Source organism: Oryzias melastigma, linkage group LG5 (assembly GCF_002922805.2).
Source record: "Oryzias melastigma strain HK-1 linkage group LG5, ASM292280v2, whole genome shotgun sequence".
NCBI classification, from domain to species: domain Eukaryota; kingdom Metazoa; phylum Chordata; class Actinopteri; order Beloniformes; family Adrianichthyidae; genus Oryzias; species Oryzias melastigma.
The window spans coordinates 35293705-35312423 of record NC_050516.1 but is presented as its reverse complement, the minus strand read 5'-3'; the positions used below and the strand labels follow the sequence as shown (position 1 = coordinate 35312423).

Sequence of the window (18719 nt, the reverse complement as noted above, 5' to 3'; positions counted from 1 at the left end):
CTCGCCTGACGGTTCGAGGATGAATTATTGGAGTCGACAGTGAAGCCAGAGTGAATTAAGTTGATATGCTTCAACCACCCCCACCCAGTAAACATCCCAGCCCCACAGCAGCCAATAGAAGGACCTCCTTCACATTTTAACAGTAACTCCCATTCCTCGTCACTGCGTGGACACCACCCTGTCCCACCCCCTGCAGGATAAACCCAGCCTCGTCTCCATCCTCCCCCTTTCTTTCTCTTTGCCTCCGTCCCTTTTTACACTCACCCCTCGCCGGTGCAGCATCCAACGTTTACAACACACAAAACATTTCTGTTCCTCAACTTCATCTGGTGCTGCAGAACTCAATACTTTGCCTTCATGGAGGATTACCACAAACCTGACCAGCAGACAGTCCAGGTGCTGAGGAACATCGCCAACCGCCTCCGGATCAACGCCATCAAGGCGACGACTGCTGCAGGCAGCGGGTGAGATGCTGCATTTCACTCTAAATTCAAAGAAGGATTTGGCAAAAAAACATGATCTTTCTGAGCACATAATGAGGAAAGCAGACACTAAAGCATCTATAGATGCAGACATCATCGTCAATGAAGGTCCACTGGAACGAGGTGTCCTCCCTTTGTTTAGGCTCTCCACAGAATTTCATTTTTTGATTATAAATATTTAAATCAAGTTTGAATACAGAAATACTCACAGGCTTTTTACCATTTAATGGCAGAAGCAAATGCAGAAATGTTGCTTTTGTCACATGAATTAATTTGTCCTTTGATTGTTTTAAGGTCAATTATTTAAGATATCTAAAAATATTTTTTTTTAAATTATGAAAAAAATGAAAAAATAAATGTCTTAAAACTCTTATAACATTTAAATCATGACCAAACTTTAGAGCAATTTACGCTAAAAACTGTTTTATTCTTAAAACAATATTTTTTGTCCTCAATATTTAAAGAATGTAACCATAGAAACACTTGTAGATTGCAACATCCCATATCAAAAGTGCTGATATTGCTGGATTTTAGTGTCTTCCATTTAATAGAATAACTCAATATTCCGAATTCTCCTGCAGATATCCCACATCATGTTGCAGCGTGGCGGAGATCATGTCCGTGCTTTTCTTCCACACCATGAAGTACCGCCCGGAGGATCCGAAAAACCTCAACAACGATCGCTTCATTCTGTCAAAGGTATTCTCTGCACATGGGCTACTCCTCGTTCAGTTTTTGATGATCCTCGTCCTTTCTTCTTCGTTTTAGGGTCACGCCGCACCCGCCTTGTACTCCATGTGGGTGGAAACGGGATTCCTGAAAGAGAGCGATCTGCTCAGTCTGTGTCAGGTTGACTCTCCCATGGAGGGCCATCCATCTCCAGTGAGGGTCCACATGAAAATTGAATTGTTTTTTTTTTTGTTTTTAACCCTAAAACAACCATTTTTGGTGCATTTTAGAAACAACAATTTGTGGATGTAGCTACTGGATCCCTGGGGCAGGGCCTTGGAGTGGCCTGTGGAATGGCTTACACTGGAAAATACTTTGATAAATCCAGGTATTGTGTTTAATTTACATAAAAAATGCTCAGCTAGATAGATTTTTTTAGCTCCTATGTTTATATCCTTTGATTTATTGTAAGTTTTGAATTGTTAACAGGATAATTCCAGTAGATTTTGAAGGAGAAAGCCGCTTTTCTCCAAAATCTGCTGGAATTATCCTGTTAACGGTTGAAAAAATACAGTATGTTAAAGATTTGTGTTTCAAGCGTCTCTGGCGGTATTTCCTATGCAATAGCTGATGCTTCAGTCTTTTAAAGAGGATGTTGCACATGCAGTGGGTGTGCTGCAGCTATACATGCTCTGCACTCATGATTCTTCTGCTCTAATAATCACAGGCTCGGTTATTTTTACCATCCAAGCAGATTTAATCGCAGAATCAGAAGCAGAAATGATGCTTTTGTCACACAAATTAATTTGTCTTTTGATCACTTTATTAACATAAATAAATCCAAATACTTTTACACCTAAAATAGATTTTTTTTATTGAAACTGTTTCCTTTACTGATGAAAACATAAAAAGAAAAGACAATTTTTATTAAATTATTATGGGGGAACGATTCCGAAAGAGGTTTAACATTTAGCGCAGCAAAGATCTATTTGATTGGAAACTCTCCTCACTGATGGGTGAGAGGAAATCAGCCCTGGAGGCTAAATATACATGGATCTAATGGAAATGTCAAGGGTGGTGAGGTGCAAGTGGCACCGCGCCCAAACGCAGGATAAATGCAGAAGATGAAGCAGAGCAAAGGTTGCTGCTAAAGCAGAAAAATCCAAAAGTACTCCAAGATCGCCAGAGGCCAGAACCAACATGAGACAATGATCTGCCAAAAGGAAATTGAAACCAAGAAACGGAGACACAAGAAGAAACTAAAGAAAAAAAAGAACTAAAGTAAATGCAGAAGCTACTTCATTCAAATTCTGGAGTATTTGAACACCTTACACAATGTATTTAAAAGCTGAAAACCCCCAAAAATATCTAAAGTTGCACTTCGATCGTCTTTTAATCTATTGTAAAATTGTTCCCGGTGATCTTTTTTCTGATAATTATGACGTTTTTAGTGTCTTCCAGGATACACTGAAAAAAGTGGAATGTTAGATCGATTAACAAAAATTCTGTATTTTTAAAATGATTTGTTGTCATCAACTTGAAATTTTGAGTTATTGGTGTGCTCAACTCAAATTTTAATTTAATAAAAACTAATGTCTTTAGATTAGGGCCAAGAATCAATAAAAAAAAAAAAAAAAATTAATTGCAAACTGTAAAAAAAATTGATCGCGATTAATCGCTTTTTTTTTTTTTTAGGTACAGTATTTGCCAGCTTTTTATTATCTTCAAATAATCATAATATAAAAAATGTACATTTAAAATATTTATTTGTAACCCTTTGGAACCTAGGATCTAAAATTCAGTATTTCTCTATATTTGAATTTTCTGTAATTTTAATTTGAAAGACTACCTGCTTGCTTATTTGATATCATTTCATTCAACTGCACTTATGTAACACTAACTTTATTTTGTCATTTTTACACATTATATTCACACTCTAGACATAAAATCATGCAAAAACAGAAAATTCCATCTGGAAAAATGGGATTCATTTTGCTGTGGAAACCCCCCAAAAAGCTAGCACGTTGCTTAAATACTAGCTAAACTACAAAATAGCCTCAAATTCCTCAGTAAACTAAATTAGTCAAAAACCTTAGCCTGTAGCTAAGATTGAAGCTAAACTCTAAATTAGGCTATAAGAACCTCAGTAGATATCAAATTAGCCTAAAACGTTAGCATGTTGCTAAAATATTATCCAAACTTCAAATTAGCATAAAAAACTTCAGCAGATGCCAACTTAGCCAAAAAAAAAAAAAAACTAGCTCGTTGCTTAAATACAAGCTAAACTCCAAAATAGTCTAAAATTCCTCAGTAAACTAAATTAGTCAAAAATGTTAGCCTGTTCCTAAAATAGAATCTAAACTCTAAATTAGCCTGTAAACCTCAGTAGATAAAAAAATAGCCAAAAACGTTAGCATGTTGCTAAAATATTAGCTAAACTCCAAATTAGCAGGAAGAAACCTTAGTAAATGCCAACTTAGCAAAAAAAGCTAGCTCGTTGCTTAAATACTAGCTAATCTCCAAAATAGCCTAAAATTCCTCAGTAAAATAAATTAGTCAAAAACGTTAGCCTGCTACTAAAATAGAAGCTAAACTCTAAATTAGCCTGTAAACCTCAGTAGATTAAAAATTAGCCAAATACGTTAGCATGTTGCTAAAATATTAGCTAAACTCCAAATTAGCATAAAAAACCTCAGTAGATGCCAGATTAGCCAAAAAAGCTAGCTTGTTGCTTAAATACTAGCTAAACTCTAAAATAGTCTAAAATTCCTCAGTAAACTAAATTAGTCAAAAGCTAAAATAGAACATAAACTCTAAATTAGGCTAAAAAACCCCAGTAGATTATAAATTAGCCTAAAACGTTAGCTTGTTGCTAAAATAGAAGCTAAACTTCAATTTTTAGAAAATTACATAGCCCATGAATATATTTAAATGCTCGTTGCTAATCTAGTCAAAATTTAAAGTTTTTACGTGCTGAAAAACGTACGTAAAGCAGCAGGAGAATCACCATAGATTCTATATAGACACTTTAAATGCAATTTTAAGCATATTTTTTTAGTATTTATTTGTCCCCCATCATCAGAAAATGTCACAAAAGCTAAAACTCAAAAAACACAATTTTCATTGGAGTATAAAAAATAGAAAACACTAAACAAGTAGCCAAAAACACAATAAAAAAACAAAACTAGGTTTTCACTAATAAAAGATTTATGTCAAAAAGGTCCGACCGAATTTCTCCTGTGACCCTATCCGGTTTTGCTCTCCAGTTACCGGGTGTACTGCCTGCTTGGCGATGGCGAGATGTCGGAGGGTTCTGTTTGGGAAGCCATGTCTTTTGCCTCGTACTACCAGCTGGACAACTTGGTGGCCATCTTGGACATCAACCGCCTGGGTCAAAGTGACCCTGCCCCTCTGCAGCATCACGTAGAGAAATACCAGCGGCGCTGTGAGGCTTTTGGGTAACCCCACGCTATAAGATTCAGTATTCCAGTATTTGTTGTAGCAGTTATCATTTTAATCTTTATGTTTTTTAATGTGTACAAAGCTGGCATGCCATTATTGTGGATGGACACAGCGTGGAGGAGCTTTGCAAGGCTTTGAGTCAGCCGCGCCATCAGCCCACGGCAATCATTGCTAAAACCATCAAGGGCAAAGGCATTCCAGGTAACCGTTTACCCCACCCCCTCTCTGAAATACCCCCCCTCGCTCACTGCATCGGCTCTCCACTGTGACGCTGACCAATTTAATAAAGAGCGTCCGTAAATTCCCGCTTTCATCTGTTTCAGCTGCAGAGGATAAGCTGGGCTGGCATGCCAAAGCTCTGCCCAAAGACATGGCAGAGATGGTCATAAAGGATCTGCAGAGCCGCATCATGAGCAGCAGTAAGCACCTGTATCCCCCCGCTCCGATGGAAGACTCCCCACCTGCAAGCCTGAGGAACATCAGGATGCCGAGCGCACCCAACTACAAGGCTGGAGAGAAGGTGTTTCACTCACTCCATGTCCTCTATCTCTATTTTCTTAGGATTTCCTTGCGTCACAAACCAATGTTTCTTCTTCAGATTGCCACTCGGAAGGCTTATGGAATGGCACTGGCCAAGTTGGGCCGCTACAACGACCGCGTAGTGGTGCTTGATGGAGACACCAACAATCTCACCTACTCCGAGATCTTTAAGAATGAGCATCCGAACCGCTTCGTTGAGTGCTACGTGGCTCAACAGAACATGGTATGAAACCTGATCAAACCCATTTGAAGCTCTGAGCTCAAATTCACTGCAGATTTATGCTCTACAACAGCGGGTCAAACCCATTTCGGTTCGGGGGCCGGACCAGTAACATAACAGCAGCATAACTTCTGGTCAGCTTGTCATCTTTGTTTTGTTTCTTTCTCAGTTGGAAAAAATCACTCAACCAACAAAGTAGCCCAATCATTTATTATTACAAATTAATTCACAGAAGCCGATGGATTTCAAATAAAATGTATTTCATTAAAAACAAAACAAAAAAAACGGTTTATTATATTTTACTGAATATTTTACATCTGACATTGAAGCAATCCTGATTGTAAACTCAAGAGGGCGCTACGGAAAAATTTAACACCCTGTCTGAAATGTAAATGTTCAAATCAATGAAAAATTACACTAAGCTGAAAAAGTTGTATTATCTGCTATAGTGAGAATGTTTTTTGCTGAAAGTTGTTGCTAAAGATACTGAAGCTTTTTGCTGAAATTGGTGATGCAATTTACTTTAATTGTTGAATGGATTTGCTGAGAATGTAAAAGCTATTTTCAAAATGTTAAATTTACTAAATGACTGAAAAATTTGTTAAAGAACTATGAAAGAGCGCTGAAGTTTTCCTTAATTTCTGAAAAAAAATGAACTAAAATTGCTTAAAAATCCGTAATAAATGCAAATTTTGCTAAAATATTTAGTGTGTTGCTTAAATATTAACTAAACTCCAAATTAGCATAAAAAACCTTTGTTGATGCCAAATTAGCCAAAAAAGCTAGCTTGTTGCTTAAATACTAGCTAACAGATCGATTTTAAGACTATTTGATGACATTATGAATGTCTTAATGGAATTGTACTTTCACTTTTATTAAAAGTACTTTTAGTTTATGACCTCCCAGAGCCCTGAGGTGCTCAAGTGCAGGTGTGCTGGTGGTGCCTGAGGTCAGAACGAAAACCCCCGATGAGGCCACATTCCAGAAGGATGTGAGGGCTTCATCCTCTATAGCAGTGGTCCCCAACCACCGGGCCGCGGCCCGGTACCGGGCCGCAGACCCATTGCCACCGGGCCGCGGAAGAATTTAGGGACTTTTTTTTTTTTTTTTTTGTTTTTGAGTCAGAAATCTTTTATTTTGAAAATCAACCGGATTCTCTCGATTATACTGAGCGCTTAAAGCAGTCCAGCGGCGTGTCACACGAGAAAAGCTGCATGTGGAACCTTTCTCCGCGAATGGCTGGGAATAGGGCACGCGCGTAAGTGCAGCTTCGGCGCCGGAACTTTCTGCCAGACCTGCTGTTCAGCCTGCGCGCGAGGCTGCAGCGTTCTCTCCTTCTTAGAACGAGCGTAGCTAAATCGGTGGATAGTTTACATGCGAGCACATCTACTTATATTTGATTTATTCTACATCTCCTGTAATTTTCATGAGAAAAAACAATTAGCAGATACTGTTTTTTAATTCGCAAGCCTCCGTGCCGAAGAATTGAATGCTGGAACGGGAGGTCACGTGACCGAATCTAGCAAGCTGATTGGCTGCAAGCAATGTGTACAGGCATACAGGAGCAGATTTCTGTGTGATTATTTGATCATATTGACATTAATATTGATTTAATACTAAATTTAAATCAACTTAATTCTTGTAGTTCACTTGATTAGCTTTCCAACAATACCCTCCTTTTGTGGATTGGACAAGAAATGAGAAAGTTACAACAATTTAAAGACTCTAATCCTTGTTTCTGTCACATAAATATCACTGTTTTGCTGTTTATTCAGGAATAAAATGATACCCTACTTTTGATCACTTAACTTGCCATAACTTTCTTATTCTTTGAGCTATCTTAATGATCTTTATACCGTTGGAATGGTCTCTTTCAGCCCTTTCCAGTGATATAAATATCAGAGCAATCAACCTAATTTGAAAATTTTTGTCACATACCTAGGCCAGCAACAGAAGAACAGACAGAAAACAGGTGATTCCCACACCCATACCTGTTTGCATAGATATCTGACTTTCCCGAACAAATCTAATCTTTAGAACGGTCATAGAAATGCTCAAACATGCTCGTCCATTCAGATACACATTTCCGAGTGCGCAGAGGGCGGTTCGGGGATGAGGATTTTTTTTTTTTGGTTCGGGAATGAGGAGAAAAGGAGGCAGTCACACGGCTCATGCAACTAAGCACGTGCAGGGGGAGGAATTAAATATTTTTTAGTTAAAATGTTGCACTTGAAGCTTTTGCTTTTCTGACATGACACAAAATTGAGAGCCGTTATGTGTTTTATCAATCCTCCATTATGCACAGATGTCAGATGACTGACGAGATCATTATTACATTTAAAGCAGTGGTCCCCGACCCCCGGGGTCATTTGTTACCGGGGCGCACAGAAAGAACAATTAATCTCCATCATCTTATTTTTTTTAAAATGTTTTATTTAGAAAAGTTACCGGATTTTCTCATTTACATCCTCACTTGACGCACGTCAAGGCCGCAACACGTCACATGATACATCCCGTTAAATTTAATCTCAAGATAGCAAAATGAGCAAAAAACAAACTTCTTTAGAAAGTTTGCATTGTGTTGGGGTAGAAACGATGTTGGTCATGTTATGTTCAGCTGTTGTTGTGACGTCATGAGGACCCAGCTAATAAAGTTGTACATGATAACACAGTGGATTAACGTTTTTAATGCACCCCCCCCCACCCCCACCCCCGGGCCGCGGAATAGCTCCACACTGGCTGACCGGTCCACAGCCCCAAAAAGGTTGGGGACCACTGCTCTATAGTACATGTGTTAAAGTCAAGGCCCGGGGGCCAGATCCGGCCCTCCAGATCATTTTACTTTATTGTTATTAATGGCTCGATCTTATCTTCCGTTTATTTTTAACTTGTTTAATTTTGACAAAATAAATTTTTATGGAGGGTAAAATATTAAAAGTTATTTAAGGTTTAGGTTGATTTATTCAGGAATAATATTCCTGCCTTTTTATTATTCATATTTATGTTGAAAAGTAACGGATTTAAAGTTTTAAAAATCGGTATTATGGTGGCTTTCTGCTCTATTTTGGCATTTACTAAGATTTTTAGGCTCTTTTGGAGTTTAGCAAATATTTCAGCTACATGCTAGCTGTTTTAGATAATTTAGGGTTTGTTTGTTTGTTTTTTAGGCTGTTTCGAAGCTTAGCTAATATTTCAGCTACATGCTAGCTGTTTTAGATAATTTAGGGTTTGTTTGTTTGTTTTTTAGGCTGTTTTGAAGCTTAGCTAATATTTTAGCTACATGCTAGCTGTTTTGGTTAAGTAAGGCCTTTTTTCAGTTTCTTAGACTAGTTTTTTTCAGCTACATGCTAGCTCTTTTGGCTAACCTAAGTTCTTTTATTTTTTATTTTTTTGGTTAACTTGACATTTAGCTAATATTTTAGCAGGCTATCAGCTTCAGTAATTTCAGCCATCAACGTCAGCATTTTCAGCTATCAATTTCAGCATCTTCAGCTATCAGAACTAGCATCTTCAGCAGCCAATTTCAGCTAACAGCATTCACACTAGCATTAACGCAGGTAATGCTATATATCTAGTTCATAATTATGTTAAAAAAAATATGGTTTTAAAGTTTTAAAAGTTTAGTTTTAATCCTGTTCGGATCGCGACGTAAGGTGCGTTTTGGATTTTGGCCCCTTGTGCGATTGAGTTTGACATCCCTGCACTTTAGAGAAAAAAAACTCAAAACTCATCTTTTTAGCTTAGCTTTATAGTATTTTTATATTTCCTCGTGCTTTAACCCTTTAACACCCAAGGCGTCGCCAGTGACGCTTAAACACAGCATTTTTAACATGTTGTAACTTCTCAACCATTAACACGCGAGCCGCTTTTCTCCTTCAGAATCTACTGGAATTACGTTGATCGTGCAAACAATTAAAAAAATTACAGTAAATCAAAGAACATAAACACTGGAGCGCTGGTGTTAAAGGGTTATTTTGATTTTATGGGTTGTTTTCCTTGTTTGTTATCACTATTTATCCTATCATTTTTACTATTTATTATTTCATTTTAAGGTGTTTTGTTGCAGGAAAAGTGCTCAACAAATAAATTTGAATTTTGAAAGAATTCATGCGCAGCGACACCTTCTGCCGTAAAACACCTTTTTGCTTTGCAGCAGCCGTTATTTTATGTCCCTTTTAATTTGATGTAATTTGCCTACAATCGTTTTTTGTTCTGTTGTGGCTCCGGCAGCAACCATTTCAAATGTAGGTCAGACGCACTTATGATGATAAGAAGACCTGACAAGTGAATTCAGAAGTAAAATATTAATCAGTGCCGAGGATGGAACCATCTGGCTGAATGCAGAAAACAAATCTTAGGTTAAAGGCTATGAAAACTGTGGCTAATATCAAGAGCAGTGAAATGTATTTATGAAACGTGCAGTCTTTTATTATTATTATTTTACTGCAACAATAAAAAGAGGCTTTATTCTTTGCCAAAGCATATGAGTTTCAGGACTGTGGAGAGTCCAGGAGACAGGACAAAGGAAATTATTTGTCAGAGGAGGTATGCTGTTGATTCTTCCCATATGGTGACATAAGCTGCAGAGATCGGTGCAAAACGCCTCTCCCTGATGTGGTCTTCAGTTCAAAAGCATCTTCACACAGATGCTTTGGATTGAATCATCTGTGGGATCTTATCTGATCATGTTTGTAGTTAAAACAAGACAATTTGCAAATATGTATCTGTGCGTTTTCTTTTTTATTGTGTGAATACTTAGTAAGTATCAAAACATTCAGCTTGTTCAGGACATCATTGTATTTTTGGTGTTCATAAACTTCATATGGCCCTATAGTAAACTAATGAAAAACTCTTCAAATTAAAAAATGTAAGTAGATTAGCAACAATCCTTTAAATATATTCATGGGTTATGTTTTGAATTTTCAAAAATAAATAGGAGCTTAGCTAATATTTTAGCAGCATGCTAACATTTTTGGCTAATTTGTGATCTACTGAGGTTTTTTGGGCTGATTTAAAGTTTAGCTTCTATTTTAGCAACATGCTAACATTTTTGACTAGTTTAGTTTATTAAGTGGTTTAGGCTATTTTTGAGTTTAGCTAGTATTTAAGCAATGTGCTAGCTTTTTTTTCTGCTAATTTGGCATCTACTGAGGTCTTTTGGGCTAATTTAGAGTTTTGCTTTTATTTTAGCAACATGCTAACTTTTTTAATTAATTTAGGTTATTGAGGAATTTTAGTTTTTTTTTTTTTTAGTTTAGCTCATATTTATGCAATGGGCTAGCGTTTTTGGCTTTAGCATTTAATTTGTTTTTTTTTTTTGGCTAATTTAGAGTTTAGCTTCTGCTTTAGCAACATGCTAACGTTTTGGACTAATTTAGTTTATGGAGGAATTTTAGGCTATTTTTGTGTGAAGCTAGTATTTAAGCAACAAGCTAGCTTTTTTGACTAATTTGGCATCTGCTGAGGTTTTTTTAGGCTAGTTAAGAGTTTCATATCTATTTTAGCAACATGCTAACATTTTTGACTAATTTAGTTTACTGAGGAATTTTAGGTTATTTTTGAATTTAGCTAGTATTTAAGCAATGGGCTAGCTTTTTTGATTAATTTGGCATGTACTTTGGTTTTTTGGGCTAATTTAGAGTTTTGCTTTTATTTTAGCAACATGCTAATGTTTTTGGCTAATTTGGATTTTAGCTCATATTTAATCAACACACTAAATATTTTTACAAAATTAGCATGTATTAGGGATTTTTAAGCAATTTGCCTACCAATTTTTTTTTTTTTTTTAATTTAGGTCTACATCAGTGTTCTTTCATAGTTCTTTGGCAAAATTTCCAGTCTTTTAGCAAACTTAACATTTTGCTAATAGCTTTTGCATTTTCAGCAAATCCTTTCAGCAATTAATGTGAATACTTTCAGCAAGAAGCATTGCAGATAATGTAACTTTTCTAGTTTTTTTTGTCTTTTCTCAGGTGAGTGTTGCCATAGGCTGTGCAGCCCGGGAGAGGAACGTGGTATTTGCCAGCACTCTTGCTTCCTTCTTCACTCGTGCCTACGACCAGCTTCGCATGGCAGCAATCTCTGAAAGCAACATCAACTTGTGCGGCTCTCACTGCGGTCTGTCTACTGGTTAGTCGAGTGATGCTAACAAACAACGCACACCACAACCCCTCGCACAAATTCCATAAAAAATAAAAAATAAAAACTCCCTCACAAAGCCCCTTTTTTTATCCCTCACGTCAGTTCCTTAACTTGTGCGCACACGATCCCTGAAAAACACAACCTAAAAAGTTCTGATTGTGACTGTTGAGCTCTCCTTTCTCTCTTTTCCCCTCTAACCCGGTTTTCCTGAATGTTTGCTCCTTCTGGACTTCCAGCTGTTTCTCAGTCCTCCCCCTTTTCTCCCTTCGTGTCTGCCCTGGAAGCTGTCCGCCGGAGACCCCGTGTCTCTGTGTCAGAGCAGGTACACTGCCTGCGGTCTGGCTTTTGTTTTGTTCTTTTTGGACATCTGCATGTATCATCTCACCAGACCACTTAACAGCTCGTATCGATGATCTCAGAAAAGAGAAGCATGAAACCAACCAGTACTCTGTTATAGGAGAGGAGGGGCCTTCCCTGATGGGTCTGGAGGACATGGCTATGTTCAGGACCCTTCCCACAGCGACCATATTCTATCCTAGCGATGGAGTGTCCACAGAGAAGGCTGTGGAACTGGCTGCAACCACAAAGGTAAGTCAGTGCGACTGCAGATGTGACCATGGCGCTGATGCCTTTTACTTTGTGACGTCACTTCCCTCCTTCAAATTAGGGTGTTTGCTACATCCGAACCAGCCGCCAAGACAACTCCATCATCTACAACAGCAATGAGGATTTCCACGTTGGGCAGGCAAAGGTGAGCAGCGTTTTAATGCTAGCTAATAATAATAATAAGAAGAAGAAGTTGAAAGGAAAACACCACAAAATTCAAAGTGATTCTGAGGACGCCGTTGCGTTTGTCAGGTGGTGTATCAGAGCAAGGAGGACCAGGTGACTGTGGTTGCAGCTGGAGTGACCTTGCATGAGGCCCTTGCTGCAGCTGAACATCTGAAAAAAGGTGGTGTAACACATGGATTCTTATTTATCTGAAATGAATTAATTCTTATAACAAATATTTTATCATAGGGGTCTGAGGCTCTGGAGCCACATTCAGCTCTTTAATCCCTCCATTGTGGCTCTTTTGAAGAGAAATGACCAAAAATTGAGTAAATAATGAGTTTATTTAAATTTTTTTTTTTTTCTTTATTAACCTGTCAGACAAATGATGTTGACAGTTGCTGTACAGAATATGTAAAGATAAAATAAAACAATTTTACACCAAATAAGTAATGTTGATATTTGATAGTAAAAAAAAAAATGATAGAAAATATAATTTTTCCTTCTTGCATTTTCAATTTAAGAAAATGTTTTTATTTTATTTTATTTTTAAAGGAACTGCTTTCAAAAACAAAATAAAAAAATAATAAAATTGTTTTAATGTTTTACAGGAAAACATAAAAGAGCCATAATTTAGTTATTGTAAATATTTAAGCTATACTGTAAATCACACGTGATAGATAAAGTCTAGGCCCGGGGGCCGAATCCGGCCCTCCAGAACATTTTATTTTATTGTTATTAATGGCCCGATGTTATCTTGCTCAAATTTCTAAATTGTATAATTCTGACAAAATATATTTTTATGTAGAGTGAAATATTGGAAGTTATTTAAGGTTGAAGTTGATTTATTCTGGAATAATATTCCTGCCTTTTTATTATTTATAATTATGTTAAAAAGTTACAGTTTTAAAGTTCTAAAAATTTAGTTTTAGTGTGTTCAATAAATATTTATCCAATATTTTTCTTGGGATGTTGTTGCTCTTGCTGGGTTTTTGGTCAGGATAAAAACTGGCCTAAATGGCTTTTTTAGTGCTAAAGCTTGCTCACTGTTTTAGCCTCTTTAAATGTTCAAATTTCATCAAAAATAATTCCATGTTTGCTTTGATGATCTGAATATGAAATTCCTTTAAATAAATGTAATAAACTAATTTACTATGATAAATGTCAAAGTTTTTTTTCTAGGTCTTATTAACAATAAGAACACCTGTTACAGCACCTGTCACACCTTAGGTCGCGGGCTGAACAGACAAAACATGTATTGAACACACTAAAACTTAATTTTTAAAACTTTAACTTTAATTTTAACATGACTGTGAATAAAAAACGTCAGGAATTTTATTCCAGAATAAATCAACTTAAACCCTAAATAACTTTCATTATTTTACTCTACATAAAAACATATTTTGTCAAAATTTTATAGGTTAGAAACAAGCACAAGATAGCATCAGACCATTAATAACAATAAAATACAATGATCTGGAGGGCCGGATAGAATTACCGGGAGGGCCGGATCCGGCCCCCGGGCCTTGACTTTGACACATGTGTGTTACAGTGTTGTAAAAAGGATTTTTTTTCCCTTAAGATGTTTAGAAATGATTGTTTTAAACACGCATATTTTCCAGAGCGGATCTCGGTCAGAGTGATTGACCCTTTCACAATCAAACCTCTGGACGCCAAAACCATCATCGACCATACACGTGCCACCAGGGGACGGATTCTCACCGTGGAAGACCACTACTACGAAGGTAGGCTTTCATCTAAAAAGAAAAAAGCTGTGCAGCTCTTGCATATTTCATCACCAACCTAGCGGCAACAAGCGTTCTAGCACAACGATCGTGAAGGGCCCTGCGATTGGTCCACGTCCTCGGCTGTGTTGTGGTGGCACGTTTCCATTGGTTTGGTCACAGAGACATAACGTGTTGGCAGCTGCTCACTGGCCGATGCTGGGCTGGCTTGTTGTGTGTCCTCTCCTGTGGTGTGTTTTGTAAATGCTAGGGTTGGAGAGGCGGAGTGCTGTCAGATTTCCTTAGCTGAGCATGTGCCCGTGGGGCCGACTGTGACCTAGATAGCACAGTCGGACTTGCCCTGCGCCGTGTGATGGCATGGACCACACGAGACGAGTAGCTTCCATCAGTTTGTGCTTTTTTAATTAAAAACATTTATTTTTGCAGATTTAATTTCAATTCAATTTTATTTCTATAGCCCATATCAGAAAAGAATTGCCTCATTGGGATTCACGCCAGTAATTTTACAGAAGCAGGTTGGTCATAAAATATAAAAAAGTAGCTAAAAACTAAACGGACTGAATAAAACAGGTTGTCCCTGCCCTTAAATCAGGGGTCTGCAACCTCCGGCTCCAGATCCACATGTGGCTCTTTTATCTTTCTCTAAAATATCTATTCTTTAAAATAAAGGATTATTTAATTAGCATTTTTTAAATTTAGATTAGTTAAATGTATAAATTGATGACTGAGGTGCGCATAGATGATAAACTATGTAGGTTTTTACATCCCTGTTGACCTGAAGACGTCATGTTTGCTCAACCAGGTTTTATATGTCAGTGATATAGAGATGCATTGAGATGATCCTGTTTCGCACAGATCATCTTTTATTTTTAAAAATGAATTTAAAAAAATCACATTTTAAGAGATGCTAGGTTCTTTTTATATTATTGATTTTACCTGTGCCAAAAAATAGAAAAAAAATCATATTTATTTTTTTTAAAAAAGAAGGTCATGAATGTAAATCCAAATTTCATAAAGGCTAAAGTAAAACTATACGGCTCCTTCTAGGTTTTGATCAGTAGACCATGAGCCTAAATGGCTCCTTTACTGTTAAAGGTTGCCAACCCCTGGCTTAGACCCTCCATCCCGGAAAGGAAAAATTCCTAAAAAAAATCTGATTCATTGAAAAAAAGATGAAACCTCAAGGATGTCCACATGAAGGAGGGATCTTCTCACCGGACAGACAGGCAATCTACCAGGACTATTAAAAAAGAATTAGCTTATCTAACTCTACAACTATTCTAGAACTAATTCTATTTTTTTTCGAATGTACATATTTTGTAATTGCTATACAATTTAAACAGAAATCCTACTTTTCAACCCAAACAGTGACTCTGAGAGTTCTGCACTCGAATTCCAATATATTTCAATGTACGTTGTTGCATATATGGCAAATAAAAAACCCTGAACCTTGAACTACGTATTTGAATAGAGGTTAGCCAAAAAGGACTGGGGGACAGGTGAGGGCGAGGTCCACAGGCAAAATGAGCCAGAGTCGAGGTCCACGGCCAAAATGAGCCAGAGTCGAGGTCCATGGCCAAAATGAGCCAGAGTCAAGGTCCACGGCCAAAATGAGCCAGAGTCGAGGTCCATGGCCAAAATGGGCCAGATTCGAGGTCCACGGCCAAGACGAGCCAGAGCCGAGGTCCACGGCCAAAATGAGCCGGTGGAGAGGTCCACGGCCAAGACGAGCCAGAGCCGAGGTCCACGGCCAAAATGAGCCGGTGGAGAGGTCCACGGCCAAAAATTAGCCAGAGCCGAGATCCACGGCCAAGACGAGCCAGAGGCGAGGTCCACAGCCAAAATGAGCCCGAGGCGAGGTCCACGGCCAAAATGAGCCAGAGCCGAAGTTTACGGCCAAGACAAGCCAGAGGCGAGGCCCACAACCAAAATGAGCCGGTGGAGAGGTCCACGGCCAAGAAGAGCCAGAGCCGAGGTCCACGGCCAAAATGATCCGGTGGAGAGGTCCACGGCCAAAAATTAGCCAGAGTCGAGATCCACGGCCAAGACGAGCCAGAGGCGAGGTCCACAGCCAAAATGAGCCCGAGGCGAGGTCCACAGCCAAAATGAGCCAGAGCCGAAGTTTACGGCCAAGACAAGCCAGAGGCGAGGCCCACAACCAAAATGAGCCAGAGGCGAGGTCTACGGCCAAGAAGACGAGCTCCACCAGGAATTGGAAATCCTTCCCGCTTGGGGAGTGGCAAAGAGGAACAACACGTGAATTACACTGCACCAAACAGAATTACACAGCACAGAGAACTAAATATAATAAACAATAAAGAGGAGAGGTGAAGTAAGTGAGAATAGAGAACAGAACTCCAGAGCTGATGTGGATATATTCTTTGATTACTAACTAATCTGACAATAGGCCAGTTCAAAGATGAATGTTTTAAGTTTGAATGTGGAAACTGTCGGCCTCTCTTACAGATTTACTGACATCATTCCTTTTGTCGTACTCTCATGTTCTCAATCATTGATTGACAGGTGGTTTGGGGGAGGCCATGTCTTCAGCGATGGTCAACGAGTCTGGTTTCAACCTCCACCGCTTGGCCGTGTCCCACATTCCCCACAGCGGCAAGCCGCACGAGTTGCTGAAGATGCACGGCATAGACCGCGACGCCATCGCTCAGGCCATTCGCAAGATGCTCAGCAGCTCCACCAATGCCAAGTAACTTCCTCCGTGCCCCGCCCACCCAGCCAGCCACCAGCTTACACCCCCTGAAGATGATGATGAGAAGTAGTTTCCTATTCACAGCAGTTTGGTAAAGTTGTTCACTGTGAATTTTGCTCTAAATGTGTTGTAATTTGTGCCGTTTACCTCTAAGCAGTCCCTTCCTTTGGTGCTTTTCTTGACACAATTTTTGCACACACACCCTCACTTGTGATGTCGACATTGTCATAAATCTGGTCCAGAAGTGAAATAGGAGTTTGTCATTGTTGGATGCTCACTGTATACAGCACTCCATTCTTCTATGTTTGTGATGCTTTCGTGTTTAAAATCCCCTGTTGACCAGAAAAATGGTTTAGTGGGCGGGGCCTCGTTTTTTAAAGTAGGTTTATACTACAACAAGTAGAAGCTAAGTGAGTTGTTGTTGTTGTTTTTAAAGCATAGAGCACAATTTCAAACCGAGGTAGGAAAGTGGTTTGGAGAGTAACCAAAACCCACAATTCACAGGACCCGAACATGACTCAGCTTTTGTGGCTTCAGAAGTACATACTTCTGACCACCACGTGTAATCAGGATACATCCTGATGAACACACTTTAATGCTGCAGGTCTGTCCACAGCGGACAGAGAGAATATCCTGAAGGCTGCAGCTGCAACAGTTTTCAGTTTCTTAAACTTTTGTATGTCTCCTACTTTCCTGTAATAAATCGGTCTGGATTTGACTTTGACGATTTTTCTTGTCTGGGTGTGTTTCTTCAGCAGAAGCGCTCAATTATGATAAATTATTTAGTCTAACTGTTGTAGAAAGCTAAAAAATGTTTTTTTTTAAAGGTAAGAACATAATATCACTAAGTTCACAATAGTCGTGTTTCCATTAACTCTGAAATTTCGAAAAAGTTTTGCGCAAAAGTGTAATGGAAACGCAGCTAGTCAATCTTCTAGTGATTTGTTTCCATAGCAACACTTCCTGTTTGTTTTTCTCTAATCTCACCAATCAGAAGTCTACCTTTTGGCCTTAATAATTGAATATAAATTTACTGCCTTTATTTAAATTCACTGACATGATATATTTAAATACACTATTGTGTTTTATTTGGGTATAAATGAAACAGAAACATGAAAATCGCTTTTTTTTAAAATAGGAAATACATTTTAACAGAGATTTGCAGGATGTCCTTTCAAAATAAAAGACATCCTACAATATATGATCATGTCAATGGAGCAAAAGCAGTAGAAAGTGTAAAGTCATCAAAACCTGTCTATTTTACTGTTTCTGGTGCATTTCAGCCACAAATTCATAAATAAAACCAACAATAACTAAATCAGAGCTAAGTAAGTGACTCCTACCATTTATTAAAACAACTTTAAATCCTGGAAATTCTTCCAAAACAGAAAATCTAGTGGATTATAATTTAATGTAGCTTTAATTCTGGTTGTACTTACGGAAAAAAAAATGATTTTCTGTAATAAATGAAGCTGAAAATGAAGTCCAAATTTATCTATTATAATATTGATAAACTATGAAAGATTGATAGATTGATGGAGAATTACAGCTAATGTTGTTAGGATCCTCGTTGAATAATTCATACTGTGCTTCAATTGTGAATAAGTTGAATAAAGTTTATGTTAATTTACTTTTTTTAATTTTACTACTTACTTACTTTTTCCTTTACAGTTACTTTTTAAAACATTATTTTACACCATACTTCTTCAGACATTTTAACATAGACCCTCCAGTGTTCATGTTCTTTGATTCATTCGCGCCGCTTTTCTCCTTCAAAATCTACTGTAATTACATTGATCGTGTTGACGGTTGAAAAGTTACAGGATTTTAAAGATTTAATGTTTAAGAATTGAACCTGAAAGTCTTACAGTGAACACTTTTGATATAACAGCCTGTAGAGGGCAGTCCCACAGCTTCAGAGGAAACCAGAATGAAGGAAAATGATCATATTTGTCTGCAATTCAAAAAAAGAGGCTGAG

The 18719-nt window shown here is 38.0% G+C and overlaps 1 protein-coding gene across 1 annotated transcript; it reads left to right on the top strand.

Annotated features, from left to right (window-relative positions):
* Nucleotides 1-19: 19 nt before the first annotated feature.
* Nucleotides 20-17468, top strand: tkta (transketolase a). Its single transcript, XM_024269446.2, has 14 exons — nt 20-464; nt 1064-1181; nt 1251-1364; nt 1442-1539; nt 4418-4609; nt 4696-4814; nt 4937-5133; nt 5212-5376; nt 11346-11502; nt 11972-12102; nt 12182-12265; nt 12373-12466; nt 13908-14030; nt 16554-17468. The coding sequence occupies exons 1-14, from the start codon at nt 358-360 to the stop codon at nt 16739-16741; spliced, it is 1887 nt and encodes a 628-aa protein (XP_024125214.1). The 5' UTR covers nt 20-357; the 3' UTR covers nt 16742-17468.
* Nucleotides 17469-18719: the final 1251 nt, after the last annotated feature.

Excerpts from the sequence above, each read along its gene's own strand:
- tkta (XM_024269446.2), top strand. The coding sequence starts at position 358 with ATGGAGGATTACCACAAACCTGACCAGCAGACAGTCCAGGTGCTGAGG. Across the intron at positions 4,815-4,936 it reads CAAGGGCAAAGGCATTCCAG|CTGCAGAGGATAAGCTGGGC; the intron begins GTAACCGTTTAC and ends CATCTGTTTCAG. Across the intron at positions 5,134-5,211 it reads ACTACAAGGCTGGAGAGAAG|ATTGCCACTCGGAAGGCTTA; the intron begins GTGTTTCACTCA and ends TTTCTTCTTCAG.